This window comes from Pygoscelis adeliae, unplaced genomic scaffold (genome assembly GCF_000699105.1).
Source record: "Pygoscelis adeliae isolate BGI_AS28 unplaced genomic scaffold, ASM69910v1 Scaffold10, whole genome shotgun sequence".
Classification (NCBI taxonomy): Eukaryota; Metazoa; Chordata; class Aves; order Sphenisciformes; family Spheniscidae; genus Pygoscelis; species Pygoscelis adeliae.
In genome coordinates this window covers 9,532,021-9,544,051 of record NW_008824053.1, presented here as the reverse complement: position 1 = coordinate 9,544,051, position 12,031 = coordinate 9,532,021, and the positions used below count along the sequence as shown (strand labels likewise).

Genomic DNA, 12,031 nt, shown 5'->3' with positions numbered 1-12,031 from the left:
ACAAATGCTTACTGTGTCTTTAGTATGCTAAATATGAAATTCTTTGCACAATGGAATGTTAGCAGTAGCCGTAATCATGTTTTCCTTTCATCACCTAGTGAACATAATTTTAAGAGAGGACTGCTGTAATTATATTTCAGATAAAAGGAAGCAGAATTTCTGGATAATATTATAGTTGGTCTGATTGTTTTGTTGATAGGGAAAAATAAAGAGAGAGACCACATGAATACTTATTTAATGAACAACATATTTATTAAGCAGTGCAGACTGTACATAATGCATTTGACTTTGGATGCAATGCAGTAGGGTTATTTTCTTCAAGCACGTTTCTTAATATTTTACTACAGCTATTATGTTCCCTTCTTATCTGTCCAGCTATTCAATTATTTGTACGGTATGTCTATAGCACACCACTAAAGCATTTAGCTTAACTACAGTCACCAGTGCAGGTACAATCAATGTCAGCATCCACAGACTCCACAACATCCTCAGATGCAGATTTCTTATCGCTGCTTCTCTGCCATTCCAGCAGCCTTACAGCAGTATCTGTCAGAAAAGCAAAGCCATTGTTAACTAACATCAAGCAAATTAACACATTTCAAGGAAATACTGTTTTGATGGCTGCCAGCTCCCTCATCAAGTAAAGAATGAAATCCTGCCCCCACAACTGACATCTAACTGACTCATTGACTTGGAGCAGGATTTTCATCCATGATATAATTACTATAATACTTCCTTAAAAGCAAAATGAATAACATTTTATGAAGCACAAAGACAACAGGCAGGAGCCTGTAAAAGTGCTGGAGGTAGCCACCTTCAAAGTAAGACCACCACGTACCAATACACATCAGCAATCTCTTTTTATGTTAGTGCTGCATATCACTGCGTATTTCAGCTGACTATTTGTTGAAGTTCGTTCTGAAGGATAAGCCCTTTGGAGAAATTTCAGAGGTTCATAAACTTCTAATTAAAGTTTCCCATATATTGTGAAATCTGGCAGAGCATTGTCAGTTGCAGTATTAACCTTACCACACTGCTTTATCAACAGCAGCTTGAATAAGCCATATCCCTTAATGCTGAAATAATCTAAATGGAATAATGATATTCATCATCCCAAGAAATATTCGTAGCTAGTTGGAGGTTTATCATTGCATCTGGAAGAATATTAGGACACCCATTTAGATTAAGTTTGTATAATGAGAATGGGTAAAGCTTTCATAATTTTACCTCCATTTGCTTTATCCCTTAGTTGGACAATACATCTATAACATGCCATCTCTCACCACAGGGACTCTGGAGACCGCTGTATGGGTTCCGGTTGTATCAGTCACTTATCTCCTGAAATGCTAACACTCTCCTTGGCTAAATTACTGCCCAACCTGAAGCACAGGTTGGTAGCACAGTTGATGAAAATTCACAAATTGTGAAAATCACAATTGATGAAAATTCTTCAAAGGGCTTATCCTTCAACCTGAAGCACAGCATGATAAACTGGATAGTAAATATTTCCCATAAAGGTGCTGGAGATGCTTTTTAAAAATACATATTTTCAAGCTGTGAAATGAGAAATGCTATAAAATGTCTGGGTTCTGGTTTTTTTATATACATTAATTCTTGTTATGCCTCTTATTCTTGGGCACACTTGGACCCACACTGTGGGTCTGACCACATTCCTACCCATGTAGGAAATAGTTCCCTTAGCAAACTGGATCATGGCTGAGTAACTATGATCCCTATGGGTAGGGCTTGTGGCACGTTTGAAATGTAAACCAATATGTGGACTTAAACTTGGAGTGATGTCTGCCTCAGTCAAGATCCTGACTACAGTCTCACTGATTTGAGGACAACAGGGGAAATTCTGCATCCTTGTACTTCATTTTATCCTTGCTCCACCGGTGACAGTGACGGGGTGCCTCTCTTTTAAAAGAGCAGACTATCAGATCTGAGTTCTCATATAAAACGCTGAGAAAAGGTCTTTGTCTACTCTATGCAAATAAATGTTCTCAGCTTGAGAAAGACAGGGATTTTGTTTCTGCTGTCATCGAACAAAGAACGAAAAAACAGTTTTTAAGGACTGGCCTTGTATTCCTATTGATCCTTAGCCTGAGGAAAAACAATCAGCTTTCTAAAAAAACACAAATGGCATCTTTTCCCTTCCTCCTCCTCCTCCTTCTCTCCCTCTTCCCCCTCCTCCTCCTCCTCCTTCTCCTCAGGACAAATAAATAAAAAAACCCCTTGATTAGGAGTGCTGCTAGCAGACTTCCCAGTCTCTGGTTCAGTAAATGAACCAGAGAAGCCTGCAGTTGCTGTAAAAGCAGCACTAGCTGAGACAACTAACACATCTTTTTTCTGATTTTCCTCTTTTCTTACAAATTTTTGTGAGAGAATGAGACAGCTTTATTATAGCCTAATATTCTGAGGCAGTGAGTGGCCTGGGGTGATGACATTTCAGAGATACAGACTTGGACACACAAAAGAAATCTGTGAAACATGGATATGGCAGGATTTTGGAAGTTTTTGTTGTTGAGGGTGGGTTTTTCTTTTCGTAAAAGGATGCATCTATTCACATGTCAGGGAGCTGTCAGAAAACTATTAGCACTCCCTCTGAGTTGTTGAATAGGTTGTTGTAGATGGTTGACTATCATAGAAAGATACTCATTGCTTTTATGGGCTGATTCAGCACATTAATAACATGAGCAAAGTGCAAAGTTCTACACAGATGTTGTTTAAAATCAGACATAAAATACTCTGTTCCTCTCCAGTATTACTCAACACAGGGATCCATTGGCCTCAGTGAAACTACACTGGATTATCCCAGCTAACAATGGATTTGGCCAGCAATGGTTAACACAGAGAACAGACCACTTCAGTAGATACTCCCTAATGGTAGTTTTCCCTCTAAGGTATATATGTACTGTGTGATTCATTAAAAGATTTAGGAAGGAATGCACCAGAAATATCTGTAGGTTCTGGATTCTTCTCTCATACTTACATAACTTTCCTGTGAATCTCTGTTAGACAATGCATCGCATCCATGACAAATTGGTGTAAGTAAGTGAAAGGAGAAAAAGGCCCAGTATTTTTAAAAATCTGGGGCACGAGTGTGTGTGTATAAAATACCTTCAAAAACAAACCATTTTTGGAACAATCTAGAGAACAATTCAGCAATGTGTTTTTTGCTGATGTATCGCACAGTGGCATAGCGTGGCAAGCCTAATGACAGCAGTCATGTCAGACTACTTGACTGACTTTCAGTTGCCTTGCTTGCCCTGGTCTACACAAAATTGCAGGCTGTAATGTGCATAAAAGGACTCGATGTTGCTTATCTCAACTTTATGGAGATCCTGAAAACACGAAAAAAATTTTATCGATCACTGCTGCCCCTTTTACCACCTCAAATGTTTTTCTCAGATGATGCTACCTGCCATCATCTAAGCTAGCTTGTAGATGGCCAGTACTGTCAGTGGTTATATCAAATACTAATGGGATTAAAACCAGCAGCTCAGAGAGGAGCCGGAGCAATACAGGTCTGTGCGTGGCTGTGGTGTGTTTTGTTCTTTCGAGTGCTCTGACAGAGCTCCTACAGTACGTGACACAGAGAGAAAAAAATATTGTACCTTTTGGGACACAGTGGAAGCCAACCTTAACTGAAGTTTTTTCGATTGGAGTACAGTCTTTCATACATTTCAGTACTGGGTCAACAGAGTAGCACGTAGATTCCTCTCCATCAATAGTAGGATTTCGATTCAGCTTCACATAACTGCGCTGCAGCTTGCACCCTAAGAGGAAAGGAAAGGTAGTTAAAATTGTAGAAATAAATCCCAATCGATCCTTGCAATAATAAAGGTCCGTATTTTCTCTTCAGCTTTTATTAAAACACAGGTGCCTGACAAACCATTTTCACAGTAGCAGGGTTATCGAGATAGGATGATAATAAGTTGGTGGATAGAGGAAAGAGTCTGAAAAGGGAGCTATTTTAAAATTCTAATTGCACAATATAACCCAAATGGAATCATGTATACCCAGTTTTTTAGAACTACATAATACACAGAAAATAACCTCTCATGTCTGAAAGCCATTAAGAACAGATACTGCATGCACAATGGCTACTTCATTGCATTAGGAAAAATGTCAACTGTAGTGAATGGATAAAAAAAAGGCAGCATTTATATAATAACATCAAGGATAATTTTTCTATTGGATGATTTTTATAATGCTGCAATTATCTCACTAGGAAGGTATAATGTAACTTAACAGGATCCCAGCTATGACTCCGTTTCCTGACACACAGATAAGTACAATTCTGCTGCCACTGAAGTCAAGGAGAAAACAACCATTAGCTTCAATAAAGTTATCTCAGGTCCAAGGTAAATGGAGACCTACAGAACAAAACTGTATGATGTTATGGGAGACCATAATTACTTCTCCAGCTACATGTGAGAGGAAGCTCTTTTACTTTAGGAGTATTTCTAAATATTTCTCTGAGATTGCATCCTCAGATGGTGCAGAACAAAAATGAAATTTTGTGCACTCTGAAACTTTACATAAACTTAAGATCTGACACTGCATTCATAGCCTGCAACTTATTTGATTGAATTAAGTCTGCAGACAACTGAAACTGCTTTGATTCAGTGGTAAAAATCACACTTACTTCAGTGGGAGCAAGATTAGGCCTGATTTTACCTCTCCAAGGAAAAAGCTACTCAGTGTAAGAAATTATAGTAGAATCAATTATTTAACATTGAACTGCGCGTGAGACAAAGACTTTTGCTGTAGTATATATTCTCTGTATTCACAGGCAGTGTTTTAAACACTCAGTGGTTAATGAAGTTAAAATGGATATATATTGCTATTGTCCTTTCTAAGTAAAAGATATCTGCTGCTTTTAAAAAAAATATTTTCTAGCTATTGGCAGAGGAAAAGTGAAATCGTATTCTCCCCAAGCATAAATTGTTTTCAGATCTACTCACCACCAGAGCAGGTTTCTTCTAGCAATACCCATGAATGAACAAAAGCAGAACAGCTGTGTGCCAGCTTACGGTTTGGCATTAGGAGCTCATTGTGCTTTTCTCTGTCATTATTTCCACAGACTCCACAGGTCTTTCCTCTCATCCATGAAGCAATGGTAACCTACAAAATGGCACATCTTTGTAGTGAGTACTGAAGCGTTGGTCTGTTACATTGCCAAGGTACTAAACAGAAAGAAAGTAGTAACCTTGAAAGTAAGTCCAATACCTTAAGGATCACACCATCAAAAGTCACATTCTTCAGTCCGTGTGTTGGAGCTTCCACGATAACTGTTGTTCCATTTTTATAAATTTTAACATTGTCTGTAAAAAGATAGTGAATCATAAGGTGATCTGCTTAATTTCAAATCAATGGAGAAACTGAGTAGCACAAAATACACCTTAATGCGTTTTCCTTCACGATGATAATTTTCCTGCCAGAGTTGCATATTTTGTTGTTGTTGTTGTTGTGGAGAGAGAAAGCAAAAATAGAATAAATTATCTCTTTATCTCTAAAAATATTCTACTGCTGTTCCCTGTAGTTGGAACTGACTTTTGTATCCAGTCTGTGAAGTCTTGAAATGATAATGACATTGGTGGTGCTCCAGCTAAATATCTGAACCCAAGTGTCTAACTGTGACTATAACAAGCACTTTTTTTCTAAACAATCACCAACCTGGACATACCATATATATATAAGAAAGGGCTTTATTTACCTGTCAGTTATGCTGGGGGAAAGTAAGAGTGTATATGCTATAGGAAACAGGAATGTAAGTAAATACAAATCTTAAGAAAGTAAAGTCTCTAGTTTTTCTTTGAATTAATCCTACTTGTGTTTTCTTTACATTGAGACTTTCCTGTGGAATTTATAAAAACATCTTGAAGATACTTAGTTTCCAGGTCAGTCTTGGAAAAGTGGGTATCACAGCTTACCTTTTTCATACTCAGAAACTCCACTGCGTGATAGAACTGGTTCTTCATTGCATGCCACAAGGAGAGATGAATCTGCAGCAGGACAGATTGTGATGTTCCTTCAGAAAAAGAAAAAAAAAAAAAAAAAGAAACTAGTGGTTAATTTAAAATGTGAAAAGTAGAGATATTTGTGACCAAAGCTAGCAGAGAACCAATTTGACTATCTGAATTTTGAAAGAATGAATGAGCTGTTTTCTTTCCAAAGTGCAAAATTCAATGGGATGTTGGGTTTTGAGATTCAACCTTTAAAGAAAATACAGTGTGGGGACTTAATGAGCAGGTTATCAGATAATGGTGGCTGTGGAATTGAAGACGAGCAACTAAACCAAAGAGTCTCAGATGAGGATTCCTTCTTGAAATCCTGTCTTTCCCCAAATATCTGATTGCAAACCAGTTTCACCTAGGAGCTAGACATCTCCCATCCCCAGACTAACTCCCTGAAACTTTATACCTAATTCCTGAGCCCTCAGGATAAACCATACTTACGCTGAGGTTGTATTTATGTGAACCTCTCTTGAGAAAGACTGAGGATCAACCTTTCTTGTCGTAATGATGAATTTTGGGTGTTCAGTACAGTCTTGTGCTACTATCAGGTTGCAGCTTTTATTGAAAGAATATGTACGGCTCACGTGATCGAATGTTTTGAAATCTCCCTCACTGACTTCACATGTGGCTGCAAAACAAGACCAGAAAAGGAATGTCAGATGTACAATGGCATGCGTGCTGCTGCAAAGTATTGAAGGCCACCTCTGTGAGATTGAACTACCCGGCGAAGAGGAAAGAAACTTCAACATCTCCTTGGCAGAAGCTTTCAATGCTGCCAGAATCTGTAAGGACAGCATAGTACTACAGAATAACTACCAGATATAGATTATACTAGTATTGATTTTGATTACATGCTAAACACAAACCTTAAGCTAACAGGGACTAAAATGTACTGAATTCTTGAGAAACTAAAAATAGTAACCATGCCAAAAAGTAGTTCACATTTCCCACAGAAGTGCTAGGCACCAACCAGCTAAGACTCACATGACTCCTTTTTGAAGAAAATAAAGAGGGCAGAAAATACATGATCTGTCTTGTACCCATCATCTGATGTCTCTCAATGCAGAGATGGCACCTTCTTAGAAGGGGCAAAAGACAAACTCTAGGACTTGCAGACAGCGATTCCTGAACTCTGAATATTTACATCAGTTTGAAGTCTCTTCATTCACCTGCCAACAAACATGCTTCTAAGTGAAGGAATGAGCTGTTGAGAAAGCAGGGTTAGAGACGCTATGCTTCCCTATAAGACCACTACAAAGAAAGGCAAGGCCCAGTCATGGCAGAGGACAGACCTACAAACATTGCTTATTCATGAGACAAGCATATAAGTAATATTTACATTGATCTTCTTGTGTTATTTGTGAAGCTATTTCAGGAAGTAAATTCCAGGCAGTGATATCTCGAGTCTCGTAAGTTGGAGATGGGCCTAAGGGCAGAGTGAATGGCATTCGGAGTGCCTGATAGTAAAGTGTTACCTGAAAAAGCAGAAATGAGAATACATTAAGATAAATTGAACCATATTGCTCAAGATATGACTGCAAACAAAAAAAGACTCTTATCTTGAAAAAAAAAATCTTGAAGATGCATTTATACAGTTGCAGTTCTGTTAGTCTCTCCAGCATGCACCCAAACCTTAAGCTTTTGTAAGGAATCATTGTCTTCTCTTGTAGTCACACTTGACTTTTTGAGAAATTGTTAAGGACATTGGAAAGTAACCGACATAGATGAAGTTTAAGTGATAATTAAGTGACTTAAAAAATTAGGTAACAAGTTAAGTAACCAAGTAAGTCAATGGATGTGTCTGGAAAAGTGAACAGCATCCATTACAAGCTGAAAACTGGCATGATGAGCATTGGGGTAAGATCCCTCGCTGCAGCTACAAATTACATTTACCAAGAGAATCCAATTAATGCCTAATGTGGCTACTTCTTCATTACCATATATTAAAGATCCTGCAATACTGAAGCACCATGGAAGGTTAAAGACACACTAATTTCTCTGTGTATGAATAGCTAGCTGTTATTAATTTGCCAGAGATCCATAGGGGAAATTTTTCAAAGCGGTGCATAGGGATTTGGTGGACAAGGACCAATTAATCAGTGGGACTCTGCAGATCCAGCCTGTGCAAGCTGCTCTGAGAGTGTAACTGACTGCTCCAGTTTGGTTAAGGCAGAGTTGTATTTGTGACTGTCATAACTTGCTCGGACCTGTCTCATCAAGCATGGTTACTGCAGGTGTGGGACTTGAGTGCCAACACAGATAGATGCTGTACATGGTTGCAGCGGAGTACAAGGTGTTCTCAAGGCCTCCATTATCTGCTCTGCGACCGCTATACATCCCACAGAACTAGTGACACGGGGTAAAATGAATAAAGGTGTGAGGGCAGAGCAGTCATACTTGAGAAAATTTGGGCCTAACTGCTGTTCTCAGCATGGAAATAAGGTATTTGGCTACAGAGTCTGATTTTCAACCTATTGCTACGTTGCACCAAAGCAGCGCAAAACCAAGAGCACTCTTGTATGTATTTCAAGACCCATGTAATGTAATCAGGTATATAGCAGCTTCTCGAAAAGGGAATGTTTTTCTTTTTTTTCTTTACATTAAGTATCAAAATGTTATTAGTTGAAAATCCATTCAAGGTAAGGAAAAGGAAAATAAAAATTGACACGTACCCCAGGAGCTTTAATTACTGTATCAATTGTTCGTGGAGATGTTGCAGCTGCCCTTACTATAAATTCATGAGATGGATTTCTCTGATGTGCTTCTGAGAAGCCCAACATGAGTGCTGCACCAGGAACGTATTGCATGAATCTAGAGATAAATGAGATGTGACAAACTCAGGTACATGAGGAAAAGCAGACATGGGAGGGTGAGGACTACTGGCAGTTCTGAAAAATCAGGGAAACAATGAAAGAACTGAAAAGTCAAAGAAATAATACTTTGGGTCAAATTAAATGGTTGATTTTATCCAGAGGAAACACATTGGTTTTATTTTGCTCATTTTAACTGGGTATTTTTTGAGACTGAATAGAAGAACATTTCAAAACAAAAAGGCATTTTGAACTGAAATATCAAATCATTTAATATGGAAAATGAAATTAAGCATGTTGAGTTTTTAAATATTTGGGGCATATCTTTTAATATGAAACGTGGAGAAAGTAGAACACATTCACAAAATACTTTTGTGCCATTGAACTTGTGTTTTCCATCAAAAAAAACCCCCCAAACATGTTTGGGTTGAAAAATTTCATCCAATTCTTTCAGTGTTTTTATAAAGCCAACTAGTGTACGAAAGGCAAAATAACAACTTGGGAAAGAGCGAATTACATACGCCATGCTTGTCTTTTTTATCCAGGACGGAAGGCTTCCCCATTGCACCTTCAGCTGCACGGCCGGCTTCCTCGCCAGTTGGCCTGTGGTAGCCATGGCTGCTATCCTGTAGTCCCGGCACTCCTTGCCCCATCTCAGTCTGGCCTTTACAAACAGGAAAACAGTAAACCATATTTCAGAAAAGAATCACAGAACTACCTTTGAACATTTCAAAATGCAAGTTTTTCTTCTTTCCTGAAACTTCACATTTATCCTTAATGTTTCCAAGTCTTTCTTTTGCTCTAAATAGGCTCACAGAGAAATTTTGACTACATCCAGAAAAATCTGAGGCATAGTAGGAAAAAAGTTTGCTAGGCTGCACAGAACTACATGTACATGTTCCTGTCTCAAAGCAGCCCCTGAAACATCAGGTTTGTCATAATTTCCTGAGATTTTCTTAGACTTGGTAACTTCATAATCAATATGTATTTTTTTCTAGAAGACGACTGCACTATAATTTCTATTAGCCTTCCCCAATACCTCTTGATTTGAACCCCACCCCACTTTTTTCAATACTGAAATATCATGCTGAATTTGCTCATTGCAGCTGTGAAAAGCAGAGGTTTGTAAATTGTTACGCAAAGACCTCTTGCATTAAAAGGCACATGGGAAGAGCAGCACAGGGAGACGTGAAAAAAAAAAAAGGAAAGACCTGTTCCTTCATTTATGATGCTCTTTCAGGCATCAACCTGTTACCCAACTTTACTTTTTCCATCTTTTCATATAAATCCTAAGAAATACAATATGTCAAATGCATTTGAGTTATGAGTCTTCTGAAATGAATTGTATAGAGAAAACCAGCCAGATTCCCAGACAAGCAAACTCATAGTAGAGCAAATAATAAATAGGTAGTAATGAAGCAGTCAATTTTTCAAACTTTTTTTTATACTTCTACTGGTCATTTTTTGATGTATCTTGAAAGTCAATATCTTTTTTTGCCAGACTTTGAAGTGGCTGATTTTTTTTTTTATATTTTATTTATTTTTAATTCAAAAGAATGGTGGAAGATAGGAACATTTTCTGAAATTTCACAAACTTTGTGAAACTTTTCAAAATATGTATGTTTTTCCTGTTTGGTTCTCCCAATCAGCAGGTGCTCTGTGTTTATTTAAAAAACTCTGGGCTTTTCAGATGTCTCTCTGGGCGAAGCTGCCTGTGTACTTACCTGTGCTTTCAGAGGCAGTATTACAGCATCAGCACATGCTTTCCAATTGGTTTCAGCCAGCTGAACCACAACTAGTTGCACATCAACTTTGGCAGCATCAGAACGAACATATGTTGTAGCTTGATAACCTTGATTTCTGTTGTCACTCCTTACTGCCTGTGCCACAATCGTAATGCCAGGTGGAATTACGTCTCCCAGGAAGTTGCGCTGAAAAACAACCCCCAGCCATCTGTGCTTAAGTATTTCTGTGTATTCACTGGAGAGCCTACAGTCCAGTTTATGTGCGCTGATAGCAGGAAGCAGCCCTCGTCCTTCATCAGTTTAGTTTATGGAACGTATTTCTACACCCTCAATACTTAAGAATAAATTTGGTTGGAATCTTGATTATTTCATTACCACCAGGAATTTTCAGACGTGATTGTTTTGATGTTGATCCAAGACTCTTCCAAACTATCTTTATGCACTTAGTAAGATTTTGTGCATTATTTTAATATTTCAAATAGCTGCCTACAATACATACTAGATATCTTCATAGCAGTATACACATTCGCAACATATTTTACTATACTACAGCTTCTTCAAGCCAATGAATTATTTTGAAATCCTTCTTAGTAGCAGAGTTCCCATAGACATTGCCTGCATTTGCAGAGCTACTTGTTCTCTTATTATGCAGATACCTTTACTTAGTACAATTATAGAATACTAAGTGTGTAATAAAGATAAAGATGATCTGTGCTTAATAGGACTTTACATTTACCAATCAGTAATGACCATGGAGAGTCTGATTTTAGTTATACTCTGCATGCACTCATGACCTAAGGTCTATGTCTAAAAACAATTAGGCAGACTTAAAAAAATCTTTAAAGGAAAACCTGTTTATTTCCACCCCATTTTTACCTTAATGCAATGTATTTTGCATTTTGGGCTTTCATAGGAAAAAGAACATTCTTTCCCCTTTAACTCACAACGCCATTCCCTTCAGTTTTTATAATTTCCAAGTCCAGGCTTTCACATACTGCAAACACCTTCAGAAATGAAGGAAAGTATACCCAAGAAACCAGCAAGCAAAACCCTAAAGCCAAGGGAATTTGGAAAAAAACATTTTCATGGGGGGAAAATACCTCAGTGGACTTTGACTTTCCATTTACAAAGTTGACTTGCAACGTACTTCCTGAGCCTAACCCCCTCAGCTGGTTAGAGTGCCACCACATCTACAGTTCCTGCCCAGCAGCCAGCAAAGCCCGGCTGCTCGTTTGTACCACTCAGATAGTAGTACCTCACACGTCAGGCTGGAACCACGGCTGTGGTGAATGCTGACTCCTCTGCTCACGTGGCTGCTCCTTGAGCTGCGGCCAGCGTTTTCTCCGTGGCGGTGGCTGCTGCTGCTGCTGGTGCCGCTTGGGCGACTGCTCCTGCTGCTGCTGCCACCGCTGCTGCTGTTGCTGTGGCTGCTTCCCGACTCAGAGGAAGATGA

General features: G+C 38.5%; 1 protein-coding gene across 1 annotated transcript in view; it reads right to left on the bottom strand.

The window, feature by feature from the left end:
- Positions 1–227: 227 nt before the first annotated feature.
- LOC103925218 (vitellogenin-1-like) overlaps positions 228–12,031 on the bottom strand; it is a 44,762-nt gene continuing 32,958 nt past the window's right edge. The window contains exons 26-36 of the mRNA XM_009333899.1: positions 11,834–12,031; positions 10,558–10,764; positions 9,355–9,497; positions 8,696–8,834; positions 7,363–7,498; positions 6,465–6,651; positions 5,940–6,037; positions 5,236–5,330; positions 4,971–5,130; positions 3,618–3,779; positions 228–546 (exon numbers count right to left, since the gene is read on the bottom strand). Of these exons, the coding sequence (XP_009332174.1) occupies positions 428–546; positions 3,618–3,779; positions 4,971–5,130; positions 5,236–5,330; positions 5,940–6,037; positions 6,465–6,651; positions 7,363–7,498; positions 8,696–8,834; positions 9,355–9,497; positions 10,558–10,764; positions 11,834–12,031 (1,644 nt within the window). The 3' untranslated portion in view covers positions 228–427. The remainder of the gene's footprint in view (positions 547–3,617; positions 3,780–4,970; positions 5,131–5,235; positions 5,331–5,939; positions 6,038–6,464; positions 6,652–7,362; positions 7,499–8,695; positions 8,835–9,354; positions 9,498–10,557; positions 10,765–11,833) is intronic.